Source organism: Balaenoptera physalus (genome assembly GCF_965194825.1).
Source record: "Balaenoptera physalus genome assembly, chromosome: 13".
In the NCBI taxonomy this organism is placed as follows: Eukaryota; Metazoa; Chordata; class Mammalia; order Artiodactyla; family Balaenopteridae; genus Balaenoptera; species Balaenoptera physalus.
Window position 1 is genome coordinate 63,385,476 of NC_138892.1, and position 19,662 is coordinate 63,405,137.

At 44.0% G+C, this 19,662-nt stretch overlaps 1 protein-coding gene and 1 pseudogene across 4 annotated transcripts in view; both read left to right on the forward strand.

Moving 5' to 3' along the window:
- Window positions 1-2,125: 2,125 nt before the first annotated feature.
- The window catches only part of BIN2 (bridging integrator 2), a 33,051-nt gene continuing 15,514 nt past the window's right edge, over window positions 2,126-19,662 (forward strand). Inside the window, exons 1-2 of one of the 3 annotated variants that reach the window (XM_082421392.1) lie at window positions 2,126-2,287; window positions 9,611-9,691. In XM_082421392.1, the coding sequence (XP_082277518.1) occupies window positions 2,207-2,287; window positions 9,611-9,691 (162 nt within the window). In that variant the 5' untranslated portion in view covers window positions 2,126-2,206. The remainder of the gene's footprint in view (window positions 2,288-9,610; window positions 9,692-19,662) is intronic. The other 2 variants (XM_082421391.1, XM_082421390.1) reach the window with 2 other exon arrangements.
- On the forward strand, window positions 9,677-11,155 carry LOC309641448 (protein DBF4 homolog A pseudogene; annotated as a pseudogene). The gene has a single exon. The product of its transcript is annotated as a protein DBF4 homolog A pseudogene (transcript).

The window sequence follows — 19,662 nt, forward strand, 5'->3', positions numbered from 1 at the left end:
CCAGCTAGAAAAATTTGCTCCCCATCCCCAGCACAGGCTTCCATACCCTCCTCCTCAGCCTTTTTTCAATAAAGGTCCTCTCCTTTCCTAAGCGTCCTTGTTTCTACTTCTAGCTCAGTTGTTCCTCCATTTCAAGTCCAGATCTGGAGTCCTGTCCCCTTTGCTCAGCCTACCCCTACCAGATCTAGGTTTAGAGCTGTGAGTGAAAGAATGTTGCCTGCCATATCAGTAAACAAAGGATGTTGCAGCCATCAAGCCATCACACTACAGCACCCCCTCCCCCAGTGGTGAGCCCTGAGGGAACTCAGGATAGAAACAGGATGCCGACCATCAAGCCATCAGCCACTGAAGCCACCCCCAGCCCCAACAGTTTACCCTGAGGAGACTCAGGATGAGAAAGCACAGGATACTGGCCCCAGATAGCTGAGGTGCATATCAAAGGAGTGATTTCAGTGAGCCCAGACTCTTGCATCTTCCCACAAATAGAAAAGCGCCAAATTCCTTAATTTGAGATATCTGGTTTTCTTTAATTAACCATAATCTTTTGATGTTCTGACAACCTGGTCTTTGTTGCAAAAACTCCTATATATCCTGGCTCCTCCCCTACCTCTTCCCAGCAGTCTCTCAGAGCTACCTGAGAGGCTGTGTCCCAGGCTTAAGTCCTTGGTTTTGTCTGCCAAATAAAGTGTAATTCTTAACTTTTAGGTTGTGCTTTTTTTTTTTTCAGTTGACAGAGCCAACCTCTCTGGTAGAGGGTTTCCATCTTTAAAAACTGCACCCTGGGGCTTCCCTGGAGGCTCAGTGGTTAAGAATCCGCCTGCCAATGCAGGGGACACGGGTTCGAGCCCTGGCCCAGGAGGATCCCACATGCCGCGGAGCAGCTGGGCCCGTGCGCCACAACTACTGAGCCTGTGCTCTGGCGCCCTAGAGCCACAGCTACTGGGCCCACGTGCCACAACTGCTGAAGCCCGTGTGCCTGGAGCCCGTGCTCTGCAACAGGGGAGGCCACTGCGGTGAGAGGCCCGTGCACTGCAACAAGGGGTGGCCTCCGCTCGCTGCAACTAGAGAAAAGCAACGAAGCAGCAACGGAGACCCAATGCAGCCAGAAACAATAAATAAATAAAATAAAATAATAAAATAAATAAATTTATTTAAAAAAAACAAAAAAACAAAAAAACTGCACCCTGGAGTAAGAAATTTTACTTGGTGATCCAGTACACATACCCATATAAGTCAAACCCGTTTTCCCATACATCTTTTTTTTTTTAATTAATTTACTTACTTTTGGCTGCGTTGGGTCTTTGTTGCTGTGCTCAGGTTTTCTCTAGAGCATTGAGTGGGGGCTACTCTTCCTTGCGGTGCGCGGGCTTCTCATTGCAGTGCCTTCTCTTGCTGCAGAGCACGGGCTTCAGTAGTTGTGGCACATGGGCTTCAGTAGTTGTGGCTCACCAGCTCTAGAGCGCAGGCTCAGTAGTTGTGGCGCACGGGTTTAGTTGCTCCGCAGCATGTGGGATCTTCCCGGACCAGGCCTCTAACCCGTGTCCCCTGCATTGGCAAGCGGACTCTCAACCACTGCGCCACCAGGGAAGTCCCTTATACAACACTCTTGCTGAGTGGAAATCACAGTATTTTCTACCCCCTTGTTTCAGTTATCCCCTCCCCTCCCCCGCTGATCGGTTACAGCTAATTGGCTCTCGGGGAACACTGAGTCTTCGCACACGTTTGCAAACTCCTCAACGGGTCTGGTGTTCCTCTATCTCAGGGCCGGGGGGGGGGGGGGGGGGGGAGGGGGGGAGCGGTTGAAGCTGGCCTGGAGGGAGCGCCGCCTGAGGGCAGGCCCGCCTTTCCCGCCTCCTGGGGACAGGCCCAGCCCCAGCCTGAGCCCCACAGGTGCCCCATTGGCCCCTCCCCGGGCCGCACCCGGGAGCCAGATGGCGATGGGCCTCGGGGAGGGCCCAGGGGCGCCACCGGCTGGGCCTCGAGTGGGCCTCGCAAGGGTCTCCGTGAGGGCCGGGCGCCCTGGGCCTCAGGCAGCCTCGGGCAGCCCAGGGTGAGTCCGAGGCGGCGGCGGGGCGGGGTATGCGTCGCGAGGCCCGCCTGCCCGACCGGATGCGAGGCATGCCGGGAACCTCGCTTCCTCCTCAGGGGCCCGGAGAAAACCACAGGGCTCTGGGCCAGGGCCTGCCGCCCCTGGGGAGCCGGCAGGATGGCTGAGGGCAGGGCGAGCGGCGCCGCCGGCCTCTTCGCCAAGCAGGTGCAGAAGAAGTTCAGCAGGGCCCAGGAGAAGGTAGGCAGCCGGGAGCCGAGGCCGAGGCCCAACGGGGGCGCGCAGGGTGCTCGGGGCCGGGAGGCTGGGCCGCCCACAGGGGTATCCGGCTGACCTCGGGAAACGCGAGCGGGGACTGGGTTTCCATTGAAACAGGCAGACTTGAGAGAAGGCAGAGCCTTGCCTGGTTTTGGGCAGGGATGGGGGAAGCTGGGAGATGGTTCCCGCGGCTTTTCGCAGGAACCTTAAACAACGCCCAAGCTGACCCAGAAAAGGGGAAAGAAAGGAACTAACGTTGGTGACTGCTGTGTAGCAGATTTTGGTCTCGCAACCCAGCGAGGGTGGTATGTTTTACAGATGATGACATTGAAGGTTCAAAGAGGGTCATTTCCCAGAGTCATAAGACAGTACTGACCAGCTGGCCTGCCAGCGAGTTATCACCCGTTAGCTGGGACCGGGAGTCCAGGAGAACTAGAGGAATTCTGCCCAATTCCCTCTGCACCTGACCCGGCCTGGCCGCGGGGTGTTGCTTAAGCTGATGTAAGCAGAAGCCCGTATCTGCTTCCTGTTCAGGGTGGGGAAGGAGCACTTCTTTTTGCCTTGTATCCTCGGTGAGCTGTGGGTGGCCCTGCTCCATCTAGGTGGGCTGTCTGTACGTCCGTCTGTAACTTGCCCACCTACGGAGATGGTGTGGACCGTGCGCCACACGTTTCAGTGGCATTAGTGTTTCTACCCGTTCAGAGTATTTTCTTTGCTTCTAACCTGAACCCCTGCTCTCCACCCACCAACACTCTGGTAAGTGAGATGGTATGGGTAAATGAATAGGCTAGAAGAAAAACCGGAGGGAGAGAGAGATAAGGACCTGGGAGAGAATTTTGGTTTTCTAAGACTTCGTGGTCTTAGAAGCATTTGAATGAACACCATATGCTTAAGAATTTAAATATTTGTATCATCTTCTAAAAGCGGAGCACTAGCTTGAGTGCTGGGAAGGATTAAAGGCAGCCAGCTCTCCCAAGTGGGATTATCAACAGAGAATTGATGGAATATAGATGTAGTCCCTATGTTTAAGAGGCTCACAGTGGAAGGGTAGGGGGAATGTGTGTGTTTTTTCCCCGGTCTTTGAGGAAGCTGGGGTCATGTGAAAGAGCAGAGGAAAAGGAAAAGATTTTTGTGTGGCTAGACTTTGTTACTTTACCCTAACTTCACCTTGATCATGGTTTCAGTCTCTCCAAAGGCTGTCTAGTTACAAATCTGATAGTGATCAGAGCCTATGGGAAGGTCTAGTTAGAAGTGGTTTGTGGAGGAAAAGGAGGTACTAGAGAAGAGAAGGCCAGCTACTCTATGGGTTGGAAAAACAAAAAGAAATCGCCAAAGACCAAACACTCGTGGATAATAGTTATGTTTAAAAGACACAGCAATTGATTTTACCTCACTCTTTCACCTTCTGTCCTCATCTAGCCTATCAGCACTATGCCCTTGCTTTAGGATTTCTCTCCTTTTTTAAGCATGGGCTCCGAAGCCTCAGGTAAATAACATCCCTGCTCTGAGCTTCAGATTCTGCATCTGTAAAAGAAGAATTGATGTTCAGTGATTTGGAAACTCAATTTGGTGAGGACACCAAAGTGAGAAGGGGAGAGGGCTCCTCAAACCTCAGAGTCAAGTATTTCCCAAAAAGAGAACCAGCTGCCCAGGTACACCCTGTTCTATTTTCCTAGTCTGAACCCTGAGAAAGCAGAGAGAGGAGCAAACTCAAATCTGCACTGAGGAACTCCCAGGTTGTTGCACAAAACAAGGAGATACTCGGAACCCAGACTTAGACACAAAGGCAGGCAGACATTGAACTTCGAGCTGTACAGCTGGCACCCTAGAGGTAGTGGATGTTGCCTGGATAGAATGGGAATGGCCTAGGTTTGGGAGAAAGAGCTCAGCTCAGCCTGCCAGAGTTTTTGAGTCTTGGGAAGTTATTGAAGGCAAGATAAAGAGGGAGAATGTTATAGTCAAAAGAAAGGACTCACTGGGACACCGCAATTTTACTATAAGCAGTTGACTGTAATCATCTGAGTAATATGTAACAACTAATGTGTCAAATAGCAAGTGCCTGCTATGGACAAAGCACAGGATTATCAGAAGGACATGATATCTCCCTTTATGGAGCCCACATTCTTGTGATATGATCTCACTTCATCTTTTCAACTCTTTAAGTATGCTATTAGTATCCCAACTTTAGAAAAGAGGAAATAAGTCTCAAAAGAGATTGGCAAGTGGCAGAATTATCACTGAAACTCAGGTGTCCTGCCTTAGGATCCCAATCGCAGGCTGCTCTCTTTACACGTTTCCTGAAACCACTCTAACATCTGTCTCCCCACTTCCTGCTGTGCCTGCCCACTTCCTGCTGATCTTCTCGAAGGAGCAAACCTAGGAGTGAAGGTCTGGTGACTGTTAAACACAGTGGAGATGAAGCATTCTTGTTTTATTTTCCAGTTCCTACTCAGACTCAACAGGAATCTGGCTTTATTGTGTTTTTACAGTATGATACATCTTCATATTTCAAACTAATACTTTCACCATCTGTTTGTGATTTCTCTGTGGCAGACTTTCAGATCTCCCCCAAGAAAGGGCATTCATTGTTTACCACTCCTTTGTTGGTCTTTTCCTCTGCTGACTTTTACTCAACTTGTATCCCAGAGAGTTCAATCGGCAATATTTACAGAAAAACTCCATTGTGCGAGATACTGGGCTGGACCCAGGAGGGAATTTAGAGATGAGCAAGAGGCATTCTTGCCTGCTAGAAGCTTACAATCTAGTTGTTTTTTGTTTGTTTGTTTGTTTGTTTGTTTAAAGTAAAATAAGTGACCTGAGAGATCTGCTTGTCCGTGGGAAATCAGAGGACAGAAGAATTGAGGAGAATAGAGGGAGGTTTTGTAGTGAAGGCTGAATTTGAGATAGGAATTATGGTTGATCAGTAGTTCCTCAGGCAAGTGGTGAGAGAGCAGTCCAGCTGAGGAATGCCAGCATGAGCAAGGCATGGAATCTGGAAATCCTTTTAGGCAGAATAGGGAGAAAATGCAGCTGAGCTGGAGCTCAGGGAGTGGTGGGAGAAAAGGCTGGAAAATATATTAGGGCCATATTAAGGAGAGCCTACTTCAGAATATATCTTGAAAATAAGGATTTTTTACATAACTACAGTATTATCACATCTAAGAAAAAATTTTCTAACAAAATTCCATAATGTCTAATATCCAACCCCTCTTCATATTACTCCAATTGACAGAATTAACTAAAATATAAAACATGTCTGCAGTGATTTTTTTTTTTTTTTAAGCTTTATACTTCCACCCCAACCTACACAAAAGTTAAAATAGGTCAATGAACACTGGAATATTCTTCACCTGTTTCACCAAGTATTAACATTTTGCCACATTTACTTTCTCTCTTGACCCTGCTCTTTCTCTTTAAATAATCTGTATTCTAACTTCTCATCTGCTAGGCCAGGCAAACTGGGGCGAAATTCTCAGTGCGGGACTTTATAGATTGGCATTATATGGGCTTTCATTAGTAAATAATCCAAAGGTAGAATTATTAATTCTTTCAACAAATATCTGTAGAGCATCCGTACATCCTCCTTCCTCAAGGAACTCTAGCTGAGGAAGAACATCTACAACATAGTGTAGGTGCCCTGACACATGGCCCTGTTGCTTAAGGCAACAAATACTTTGGGCCCAGGGCATTGGGTTATGTTTTCAGGGTGATCATACTCATCTTTTCAGTTTCAGAATTGAAGGTGGGAGTGTTGCCTCAACACACACACTCTCACACCCTCCAAGCCTTTTTGCCTTGAGCCTTTTGGGGTTTGGGGATATTGGTCTGCTCCAGGGTGTGCCACATTGACTCTAGACTGAATTGACACCTCTCTCCTTTCAGCACCCTTCCCCCCCGCCCCCCCCCCCACCAGCAGAAGAACCAAGCCCCAGGCAAAGGAAGGGAAGGGTGGCAGGAAGGAAGTGAGAGCTGCCATTACCACTAAACAAGGTGGTGTTGCAACTTTCTGGTAGAGGACAGTGTTTGGTTGGGGGGAGAGGGTGGAGCCTAGGAAGATGAGTGACTCTGCACACCCAGGGCTGGCTGTCAAGTGAGGTGGAGTAGAGACACACAGACAGACACGTATGGCTGAACTGGAAAGGAAATAAAGACAGGTATTTATAGGGAAGGGAGTGGAGCTAGACACAATGATAGTATTTGTATTAAGTACTCAGCATAGGGCAGCACTGTGAAAGCAATTTATGTGTATAATATCATTTAATTCTCCCAACAACTCCAGGAGAGATATTATTATCTTAGTGGGGGAAAGGGAGTTCTGTAAACTGAGGCTCTAGAGTTGAAGTGATTTGCCCAAAGGCTTATAGCCAGTAAGTGGAAAAGCCAAGATAGGGGCATATATCTGTCTCACTCCAGCGACCTTGAGTTTAACCACCATAGAGAGAGCTCCGGAAGTGAGAGATGTTAGCCCCAGAATTAAGAATGGAGGCACCTTAGTCAGAGTCTACATAGAGCCGGTCTCACGCCCAAGACCTGGGCACTCTTTCATAAGATTCAGAGTCCTTCGCAATGAGACTCCAATCTCCCTTTCTAGTTTCCTTACCCATCACTCCCCATAACACACCCTAAACCAGTCGTGCTGAACCATCTCAGGAAACTGCCATGAATTTGCATACTCCTGTGACTTTGCTGATGTTGTCTTTGCCTGAAATCCTCTTTCTATCCTCACCCTTTTTACTTTATTTCAGTCTAGCAAAATCTTTTTTTTTTTAATATTTATTTATTTATTTGGTCGCACCGGCTCTTAGTTGCAGCAGATGGGATCCTTAGTTGCGGCTTGCCTGCTCCTTAGTTGCGGCACGTGGTCTCCTTAGTTGCAGCAGGCAGGCTCCTTAGTTGCGGCGCACAGGCTCCTTAGTTGTGGCATGCGAACTCTTAGCTGCGGCATGCATGTGGGATCTAGTTCCCTGACCAGGGATCGAACCCTGGCCCCCTGCATTGGGAGCACGGAGTCTTATCCACTGCGCCACCGGGGAAGTCCCTAGCAAAATCTTAATTGAAGGCCCAGTCCATTGGTTCCCTCCTGTATCAGTCTCACTCTCCTTCCTGTTGTAAGTATTAAGTATCTATTTGCTGGATACTGAGAAATACAGATAAGGCAAGTGCCCAATCCTCAAGGAGCTCACAGTTTAGAAGGAGACATAGATAAATGCAAATAATAAAATAGTAATAGGGGAATTCTCTGGTGGTCCAGTGGTTAGGACTCAGCACTTTCACTGCTGGGGCCCGAGTTCAGTCCCTGGTTGGGGAACTAAGATACTCCGCAAGCAGCGCAGCATGGCCAAAAGAAACAAAAAAACAAAAACAAAAACCAGTAATAAAAGTGTATACAGGTACAGAAGTTGTAACTGCTTAGGAGGGAGCGATTTAGCTTGATTAATGGGATGAGGTAGATGTGATTAAGTGTCACAAAGGATACAGAGTATGAATTAGGTCTTTTTAGATAGTTGGCTGATGATAAGGTGAGGAAGAGCATTCTGGAAAGAGGGAACAGCATCTACAACAAGCAACAGTATGGCTTATTAGAAAACTAAATAAGTGTGAGAGAGAGAGACCGGTAGGAAGAAGGAATACTGAGAGCTGAGGCGCAGTGGGGATCAGATCATTGAGACCCATATGTATGCTAGAGTTAGAACTATAACTTGTAGATACTTTTTTTTTTTTTTTTGGCTGCGTTGAGTCGTCGTTGCTGCACATGGGCTTTCCCTAGTTGCGGCGAGCAGGGGCTACTCTTCATCGCAGTGCGCAGGATTCTCATTGCAGTGGCTTTTCTTGTTGCGGAGCATGGGCTCTAGGGCGCGCGGGCTTTAGTTGCTCTGCGACATGTGGGATCTTCCCGGACCAGGGATCAAATCCATGTCCCCTGCATTGGCAGGCGGATTCTTAACCACTGCGCCACCAGGGAAGTCCCATATTGGGCATTTAATAAAAATCTGTTGAGCAGATGAGTGGAGAATCATCAGAAGGTTTTACAGCATGACAGACCAGGCCAGGTGGAAAACAATGAAGGCCTGGACTAAAGCTATGGCACTGAGACTGGAAATCATGGGATGGTTTCCAGATGGTGAGGGATTCCATGAAGGAAGTGAGAGAAGTAGTTGAGGGCAACTCCTGATTCTGACTTGGGCCTGGGGGATGGTGGTGCCTCATTCCAAAATGGGGTTACAGATAGAAGAGTCAGGGTTTTCTTTTTTTTTTTTTAATTTATTTTATTTATTTATTTATTTTTGGCTGTGTTTGGTCTTCGTTGCTGCACGCGGGCTTTCTCTAGTTGCGGCGAGCAGGGGCTACTCTTTGTTGCGGTGCGCGGGCTTTCTCATTGCAGTGGCTTCTCTCATTGTGGAGCATGGGCTCTAGGCGCACGGGCTTCAGTAGTTGCGGCACGCGGGCTCAGTAGTTGTGGCTCACGGGCTCTAGAGCACAGGCTCAGTAGTTGTGGCACACAGCTTAGTTGCTTCGCGGCATGTGGGATCTTCCCGGACCAGGACTCGAACCCGTGTCCCCTGCATTGGCAGGCGGATTCTCAACCACTGCGCCACCGGGGAAGCCCGAGTCAGGGTTTTCTTACTTGTTATGAGTGAGTGTCCCCTATGAGAATAGGAGCTGTGCCTTTCTCATTTCCATGTCCTTTGCATCAGCACTCAGATCAGTATGATGGTTGGCTCTCCCTGTCCCAGGGGAGAGGAGATCAATAAGGGGCACTCACGTCTAGCTGAGTTTCAAATGCATTATATCAGGGCTTCTCAAAGTTTTCCACAAGGGCCTTCAGAAGATGAGAGTCTCCTGCTCGCCTCTCTGACCTCATCTATCTAAAGGAATCTGCTGCTATGGCTGGAAGAGGGTCTCTCAAGTAAAAAAATATCTTCGAGGCTCATGTTTTATCTTCAAAAGCCATGCACATTTTACATTCCTCTAATTAATTCTTGTTTTAATATAATACTCTCCCCCACGCCGAAAACCACTGTAAATAACAATTTCATTCCAGGAACATATATCTTATTTATTCTGGTCTTTATATGTACCCCCTAGGGCACTGCTGCATATCCCCAGGAGTACCCCAATTTGAGAACAACCATAAAACATGATTGATTTTTCAGCAACATGCTGTATTTCTAATTCTGTTGGACTGATATGAGTACATCCCTTAAGTTGCATCTGAGACTCTGAGAGAAGCCAGGGTCAAATGAGGCCAACAGTTAAGAGAGACTTGACGCTAACAGTGTGGACCTCTCTGATTTATATCCCCAGGTACTGCAGAAGTTGGGGAAAAATGTGGAAACCAAAGATGAACGGTTTGAACAAAATGCCAATAACTTCTACCAACAACAGGTAATCTGGAGGGTGGGAAAGGGAAGCTTGGAGGAAGAAAGAAGATATGAGGGCCGAGTGGCAGAAGAATAGCAAGTTCTGCAAATCAGCAAGCATCCCTACTAACCCATCCTCCCCCCAGGAGTAAGGGCCACAGGGTGACCTGCTGCTTATCCTTCTCCTGGGAACCACAAAATTACCTTTCCTGTTCCTGCTCACTCTGGGTTTGGGGGGACAGACGAGTGTTCTTCTTTTCTCTTGGTGGTTCCCCCAGGGTACAGTGACATCACCAGGTCCTTAGACAAAATCAAAACAAGTCCCTGTCACCTTAGTTTCTGGCTTACTATCTTCCCTAGGCTGCCTCTCTCCCACCCTAAGGGTCTTCTCATCTTAGTGGCCCCATGTTTTGTTGCCTCTTTGTCCACTGCATCTACCTCACCAAAGCCATTTATTCTAAAATAATACCTCCATCGTTTACCTGTCATTCTCACCCAAACCTCCTGTTCTCACTGTTCCTTCTGTCTTCACTGGATGTTATGGGTAATTTTATGTAGAAAACTTACTTTAAGAAGTGGATAACAGGTCACTGCAACCAACTCTGAAAATTCTATAGTACACATGCAATTGGAACAAGAAAAAATATGTAATTCGTTTATAGTAACATTAAAAAAAAAAGAAGTGGCCAACAGTTGGTGGCCTGCAAAAGGGGAGAGGCAACTGGCCAGTCAGTGGGCCTTGGAGAGCCGTGTTTCCAGAACTGCTGGATGTGACACCCTCTCCAGACCCAGCATATGAATGCCAGGTGGCTGTCATGAACTACGGAGCCGTGAGGATCTACAGTAAAGGACATTTCCAGGGTGGAATCCAAGTCAAAAATGAAAAAAATAGCCGTCTTTAAACTCTGAAAACTGATAACAAACCAGAAAAATCCAAATGTAAGCCACTTTGGGGAAAAGTATTTTACATTGACTTACCTTCTGTCACTGTATCTGAAAAACTGCCAAAGGACATTAAGGATCTGGGACGGCGAGTTGAAGAATTTCTCAGTAAAGATATCAGTTATCTTATTTCAAATAAAAAGGACAAATTTCTCGTGTAGCAAGCCTTGAATTTGCGTATAGTGCAGAAACCACTTCACCTCATTCTAGCCATGATGGAAGTTCATTTGAGTCTCCAGATTCAGTGTGTTTGATCAGAGGAAAATTAGTAGTCGAAAAAGCTAGAAATGACCATGATTTTTTTCCTTCAAGTAGTATATTATCAAATGCCTTGTCATGGGGAGTAAAAATTCTACATATTGATGACATTAGATGCTACATTGAATAAAAGAAAAAAAGAGTTGTATTTACTCAAGAAATCAAGCATTTCTGTAAGCGATGTGGGGAAAAGAATAGGTATTGGTCCACAAAAGGCAAGAACAAGTAGACTCAAAAAGCCTTTTGTAAAGGTAGAAGATATGAGCCACATATTCTAAGTGAGCAGCACAGAAACTTTGCACAGAGTAATCACTATCAAGTTGTTGATGATATTGTATCTAAGTTAGTTTTTGACTTTGTGGAATATGAAAGGGACATGCCTAAAAGAATAAAATACAGTATTAGATCCATTTCTCCTATTACTGCAACTGTCCTGAAAAAGCCTGAATATAAAGAAAAGCTAGAATTGCAACATACATCTCAGACTTCAGGGAAAATAATGTACAAGTGATTGAGCAGAGTTTCCTATATAAAGAAACCCAGGAACCTGAACAAAATTTGTGTTTATTTCAGAACATATTCCCTACTTTTCCAGTGAATTGAGAGGGCTTGATGAGAAAACATCTAATAAATGTTCCATGTTAAATCCAGCCGAAAATGACATAAAACAAAATTTTACCCATCTACCTCCACATAAAAATGAACAGGAATGCATTCCTGACATTTCTGAACATAAATTAATTATACAGGAAAATGACTTAGAAGTAAGGGTAGATCACTATCCATGTAGGCCACAGACATGTATATAAGTTTCTAATTTCAATATGGATAAGAGTACATCTCAACCAAAACTAAAGTCAGATGCTGTGCATTTTCCAGCAAAGGATCTGAAGGAAAAGGACCTTCATTCAGTATTTGGTCATGATTCTAGTCTGTTAGCAATAAACAGTTTATAGGAACATCTAACAATTCAGGCAAAGACCACATTCCAGAGTCCTCCTAGGAACCCAGTGAATGTGACATCAAGAATACAGGTAGTTTACCTTCTGGTAAAATCCATCGGAGAGTGAAAATATTATAAGGAAGAAAAAAAAAATCTGGAACCAAATGTGGAGTTTGATAAGCAGAGAACTGAACTTCTTACTACACAAGAAGAAAACAATCTGTAGTTCACCACTACAATCTCTACTGAACTTATTTCAGACTAGTGAAGTCAGAATTTTTAGATTTCACAAGCTATGCTGAAAACAGTGGTATATGTGATGTTTTAGATATTTGGGAAGAGGGAAATTCAAATAATCTGTTGTCAATGTTTTTCTCTTCCCTTTCAACCTGTGTATTTACTGGCTTTTGACTTAAAATAAATAGCTTTCAGAAGTGATGAAGATCATATTCTTGAAATTTTAAAAATTTGTATAAAAATTCTTAGGGTTTTTTTTTTTTTTTGGCCAAGTTTGTTTACATAACCAAATGTAAGTATTAACAATAAAGGTGATGTTTGCATTTTTCTGCAGAATTGATTACCTGTTACAGAGAAATTATAGAATAAACTTGTGGCTCATTTTTTAAAAAGGGGGGAAAAGAAGTGGATTACAGAGGTTTAACCTATGGGATATTGACTTTCCATCTCTGTGTGCCAGGCATCACATTTATCTCATTTAATTCTGACATGAGTCCTGGAGATTGGATCCCCTCTTTATAATAGAAGGGAGTTAGTTATTAACTTAAATGAATATCCAGTTGCAATGCAATTCTGACACTAAATACCCAGAGTTAGTTCAAATTTCACAGGTTGAGGGCATAGTCTGCCACTAGACTACCTCACTTCAGACACCAGCTGTAAAGCTCCAAAGTTCCCAGGCCACCTGCACTTTTGACAAACTGGCTACAAATTTGGGGGTTTCTACTGACCACTCATCTTCCGTAATTCACTAGAATGACTCACAGAACTCAGGAAAGTGCTCTACTTACAATTACAGTTTTATTATAAAGGGTACAAATCAGGACCAGCCAAATGAAGAGACACACAAGGGGAGGTCTGGGAGAATCCCAAACATGAAGCTTCTGTGTTCTCAGGACATGTCACCTTCCCAGCACATTGATGTAGGATTACCAACCAGGGAAGCTCACCTAAACTTCAGGTGTCTAGAGTTTTTATTGTGATTTCATTACATAGTGAATCATAGGCCATGTGATTGAACTTAATCTCTAACTTCCCTCCTCTCCTTTCTGGAGGTCATACTGATATCACCTGTCTGAAAGCCCCAACCCTCTAATCACTTGGTTCACCTTTCCCGCCTGACCAGCCATCATCCTGAGTCATTTGTTTAGCATAGACTCAGGTATGATCTGAGAGGCCCACCATGAATAACAAAATCCCAAGGATTTAGAAGTTACTTCTCAGAAACCAGGGCCAAAGACCAGTCAAATTCTTTATGGTATAATGTAAGAATTATATGGAAAATAATTCTTTAAAATTATATTAGGGACTTCCCTGGTGGCGCAGTGGTTAAGAATCCACCTGCCGATGTGGGGGACATGGGTTCGAGCCCTGGTCCGGAAAGATCTCACATGCCACGGAGCAACTAAGCCCGTGTGCCACAACTACCGAGGCTGCGTTCTAGAGCCCGCAAGCCACAACTACTGAGCCCGTGTGCCACAGCTACTGAGCCCGCATGCTGCAACTGCTGAAGCCCGCGTGCCTAGAGCCCATGTTTTGCAATAAGAGAAGACACTGCATTGAGAAGCCCGCGCATGCAACAAAGAGTAGACCCCGCTCGCCGCAACTAGAGAAAGCCCATGCGCAGCAACAAAGACCCAATGCAGCCAAAAAATAAATACATAAATTTATTTTTAAAAAAATTATATTAAAAGAATATTAGCTATAATCTAATTCAATAGTTGACTGTGTCAGGATCATTTGAGAAATAATGCAACATCTCCGTTAGTAGGGCTTGGGAATCTATATTTTAAACTTGTTTTAATGGAAGATTTCAAATATATACTGAGATAGAAAAACCTGTATAATGAATCCACAGGTACCCATTACCCAACTTCAATAATTTATCAACTCTTGGGAATCTTGTTTCATCTATGTCTCTACCCACTTTCCCCATCCTTGATCATTATGAAGCAGATTCTAGATATCATTTTATCTATAAAAATTTCATTATCAGTCTCTAAAGATAAGGACTTAAAATATAACCACAAAACCATTATCATACCTAAAAATATTTTTCTATTAAACATTTAATCATTACAACAAATCAGAAGGTATATCAAGAGGGAATTCCCTGGTGGTCTAGTGGTTAGGACTCTGCGCTCTCACAGCCCAGGGCCTGGGTTCAGTCCCTGGTTGGGGAACTAAAATCCCACAAACCGCATGGCCAAAAAAAAAAAACAAAGTATATCAAGAAAAAAGTGAATTAAAAAATAATGATTTCACACCTCCTATGCTACAACTACTGTTGTTTTTTTATGCTTACAATTACTTTGCTATGTATGTGTATGATCTCTAAATATATCCACAACAAATAAATAGGTTTACAAGTGAGATTGTTCCATCCTTATGGTTTTGTAACTTGACTTTTTCACTTAATTTAATACAAATATCTTTTCAGATATTTCAGGTTAAATATCCAGCTAAAACATAAATTTCAGTAATATCTTTAAAAATTAGCAATAATTTTTTAATATCATAAAATATTCAGTGTTCACACTCCTCTAATTGTGTCATTTTTTAAATAATTTGTTTAAATCAGCAATTTGTTGCCATGTTTAATAAATCTCTTAATCTGTAGGTTTCTAATCCCTCCTTTTTGCAGTTTATTTGTTGATGATACTAGGTTGTTTTCCTGCCGTTTCCTGCAGTCTCTAAATTTTGCTGATTGAATCTCCATGGTATTGTTTAACATGTTACTCTGTCTCGTATTTTCTGTAAATTAATAGTTAGATTTAGAGGCTTGATGAGATTCCGATTTTTGTTTTTGTTTTGGAGGCAAGAATACTTGTTATTATAGGTGTTATATTCTTCCATCTGGAGGCACATAATGTCTGGTGTTCTGCTGTTTTGTGTGGTATTAACAATAGGTGATCATTAACTAGAGAATCTGTGTTTTACATTAAGCTTTCTATGTTTATGATGTAGCAGCTAGTCTGAGAACAGCATTTGGCAACCACTGATCTAGTCTAACTCCATCAAAGGGAAATAGGATCTGATTGAGAGGGAAGTAATTTTTTTTTTTAATTAATTAATTTATTTATTTATTTTTGACTGTGTTGGGTCTTCGTTTCTGTGCGAGGGCTTTCTCTAGTTGTGGTGAGCGTGGGCCACTCTTCATCGCGGTGCGCAGGCCTTTCACTGTCACGGCCTCTCCTGTTGTAGGGCACAGGCTCCAGACGCACAGGCTCAGTAGCTGTGGCTCACGGGCTTAGTTGCTCCGCGGCATGTGGGATCTTCCCAGACCAGGGCTCGAACCCATGTCCCCTGCATTGGCAGGCAGATTCTCAACCACTGCGCCACCAGGGAAGCCCTGAGAGGGAAGTAATTTAATCAAGGTAATATACCATAAGAGTTGCAGAGCTAGGAGTCTAACTTAAACCCTGTGCTTTTTCCCCTCTACCTCACAAGGAGGCCTCCCTGGGCCTCTTCACAACTCCAGTTACTGTTCTACTTCCAGCTCCAGGATAGGAATCAGTAAGTTGACACCCACTTTGAAAGGTTTCTGACTCTAGGCCCATTCTGTCCCTCAGTCCTTTCTCTACCTTATAGGATAGACCTACAATGGCAGATGTGTGGGTAGAAAGGGTAGGAGATGAAGGAAGGGCCATCAAGAAGAATAAGAGGGGGCTTCCCTGGTGGCGCAGTGGTTAAGAATCCACCTGCCAATGCAGGGGACACGGGTTCGAGCCCTGGTCCGGGAAGATCCCACATGCCTGTGCGCCACAACTACTGAGCCTGCAAGCCACAGCTACTGAGCCCATGTGCCGCAACTACTAGAGCCCACGCTCCGCAACAACAGAAGCCACTGCAATGAGAAGCCCGCGCTCGCTGCAACTAGAGAAAAGCCTGCACACAGCAACAAAGACCCAACGCAGCCAAAAATAAAAATTAAAAAAAAAAAGTAGAAGAAGAAGAAGAGGATCAGATGGGACAACCCCCTCAGAATTCCCTATGTGAGTCTACCAACTAAACACTTGAGCAGGGAAATAATTTGAGAAATGAAATGGAGTTAGGCTAGGAATAAGGAAAAACTTTTCTCCTGAGAGAATGATACACATAGTAACTGGTGTTTGAACATGCTTGGAAAGTTTATTTAACAAACATTTCATAAGTACCTGCTGTATGCTAGGCACTGTGCCAGATGCCAGGACTTCAACTTGAATAAGACAACACACCTGTTCTCAAGGCTCTCACAGCTTAAGGAGAAAGACAGTGAAAAAAGTCAGGTCTGAAGCTGGACCTAGGTGTCTAAGATGAACGGGAGGAAAAAGGACAAGGTCAAGGAAATTGAAAGTGAAGTATTCCAGAAGTTGGACCAGTTGGTCTTGTGCCCTACCTGCAACCAGTTTGTAGGTAAACTTTTTTTTTTTTTTTTTTTGGCTGCATTGGATCTTCCTTTTTGTGCATGGGTTTTCTCTAGTTGTGGTGAACGGGGGCTACTCTTCGTTGTGGTGCGCGGGCTTCTCACTGCGGTGGCTTCTCTTGTTGTGGAGCACGGGCTCTAGGTGCGTGGGCTTCAGTAGTTGTGGCACAGGTTCAGTAGTTGTGGCTCGCAAGCTTTCGAGCACAAGCTCAGTAGTTGTGGTGCACGGGCTTAGTTGCTACGCGGCATGTGGGGTCTTCCTGGATCAGGGATCGAACCCGTGTCCCCTGCATTGGCAGGCGGATTCTTACCCACTGTGCCACCAGGGAAGTCCTGTAGGTAAACTTTTTATTAATAAATATCACTTCCAAACCTCCCAGCCAGATTTCAAGGCCTTGACACTTGCCTAGGTTCTTAATCAAATTTCCATAAGTAATTTTTCTTTGAGGGCTCTGCTTGCTTCCTCCTTTCCCTTTCCTCAAAACATATATTGGGTTGATTTTTCCATAACATCTTATGGAAAAACCCAAGCAAACTTTTTGGCCAAGCCAATGGGAAGAATTATTTTTGTCAAGCAACATTTTAATCTCTTATTTCTGGTAGTGACAGCTGCTTCCAGTTCATTGCCTTTAAAATCACATCTAACAATCGAGCTTCATCTTTCCCTTCTGGACCTCGATTAGATCAAGAACTGTCAGCACTTGCTCAGGGTTGGTCATGCTCTTATTTTGCTGAGTGTTTGGGATTCTGAGTCCATTTTTCTCTAGCAAGTTGGAAACCCCAGGACAAGCACTTCTTCTCCATCCTCAGAACCCCAGTCTCTTAGGACATAGCTCTGCTACCTGAGTGCTTAGGACACACTTCCAGAGTGAGTGATTCATTAACTGAGGGCTGGGACTTTGTATCAATATAAGGGATGGGAAGGACTAACTCAGACTCCTTATGGTACTGCCAATAATTTTGCAAGGATTTAGAGAGCAGAAGTGATAAAATCGTAACATTTAGAGCTAGAATTAACATTTAGAGATAGCCTTACTTGATATTTACAGATGAGGAAATTAAAGCCAGAGAAGTGGAATCACTTGCTAGTTGGTAGTAGAAACAAGTTTTTGACTCCCAGACCGGTGGAAAGCTAAGACTGTGAGAGTCACATCTGTCAGGAGAGAAGAAAGATGCTGGGATTATTCAGCCTGGAGACATTTCAGGTCAAAGGAATAAAATGACACAGGTGCTGTCCGGTGGGACACCACCCCACCCTCCCACCCTCTACTACCACTACCACCACCTGTCTCTCCTTCTCTCTCTCTCTCTCTCTCCCCACCTCTCCATCTCCTCAAAGGAAAGGGCAGGAGCATAAAGGAAGAACTTTGACCAAAACACTTGATTCTAAAACACGGAAATGGAGTTGGACTTTTGTGAGGTGCAATGGAGGGCAGAAGCATTCCCATCATAAGGACTATGGTATAAATAGTACCCTTAGTTTTGAACAGTGTACATACAACCTGTACCTTACCATACGTGGTAGTGTTGATTACTGATCTGATTTTTCAGGCCATATAATACCTAGTGGGATAAAAAATTAAGAATTTCATTTGTAGAAATTATGCAAGATCGTTTTACAGCTTTTGTTATTCAAACATGTATATTGGAGACCAAATCTTCATGGTGAAGTAAAAAGTTGGGTCCATGTTGTTTTCTTTCAAGAAAGAAATTAAAATCCTTGTTAACTTTTATAATCCCCAAAACTCTTCCAAACCATGGTTATCACATTTTCAAAACTCTCAAAGTGATACCTACCTACCATATCCATGTTTAAAAGCTATTATGTACATTGAACATCTTAGACTGTTTAAACTTTTTTTTCTGTGAATGAAAAGCAAAGAGGAAGTGGGACATCTTTCCTGGTGAATGCTGAGTGTTTCTGAATTTTGTTAACTGACTGAATCTGTCTCTATCATGCTGTTGAAAGCACTTTCTCAAGGTCACCAGTGACCTCCAATTACCACGTTCAGTGATTTACTGATTCTTCATGCATTCTGACCTCTCTGTAGCATCTGATCCTTCTTCAGTCGTCAGAGGATGCTGTCTTGATCCTCATTTGCTATAACACACCATATGATCCCAGTTCTTCTCCTACCTCTTTGACAGAGCCTTAGATTCCCTTGAGACTGTGTCTTCGTGTCCCTTGAGCCCTGGCATTCAGCCTCTTGAAAAAGACTTTTTTTTTTTTTTTTTTGAAAAGGACTTTTAACCTGAGGTATGGTCAAGAGTTTGGACTGGCTCAGAGGTGAGCTCTGGAGGCAAGAAGATGGATAAAATAATTAGTCCAATTTCCTTTGTTTACTTGACCAAGTAGACCTGGGTTTTCTGCAGCTAAAATTAAATAATAATGATTTTTCCCTCAAAGAATTGCACAAATTAAAAAATTAAAAATGTAAGTTATTAGATAGAATTTTCTGAATTTTCAGCTTTTCTCTCATAAATTTTTTATACTTTTGGTATGCTCAATAGCCTACCTATAATGAACATAAGCAAATAAAACAAGTGAACAAGTATTTTTATCATGTACTGCAAAATGGATCTTAGCTCAAAGCATCTGAACTGCTGTGAGGATCACTGTCCTGGTCCGTAGGCCTGGCCCTGTGCGACACCCTTGACGTGGGCTGTGCACCTTTCAGTCCAGTCTCACACTCCCGAAGCCAAGCTCCAAAATGTCAACAGCCTGGCCTCAAAATTCCTTCTCACCCAACTGGAAACTAGAGTTCACATAGAGGAAAGAGACCAGAATGGGAGTGGGCTTTAGACAACACCATGAGGAACAATTGAGGAAGCCTCTGAAAAAGAGGACTCGGTGCAGGCCATGTGAAAGACATCTTCAAACCTGTGTGCAAGAGAAATTAGCCTGCTCCAAATACAGAAGGCCAACCTAAGACCAGTGGGCAGAAGTTCTAATAGAGCTATTAAAAAATGAAGTGCATTAAAAAAAAAAAATGAAGTGCAAACTAATAGAACATTGTAGATCAAGTATACTCCAATAAAAGTTAATTAAAAAAAAAAACCTATACATTGGTCAAAATCTTCCTAGAGATGACACAACTTAGTTTCATGATGGTGAACCTAAATTTTCATAAGACCTGCCTATAATTAGGCCTGATAAAGAGTGTTATTGATTAAAACATATAATACAGGAAAAAAAAAATGAAGTGCATGG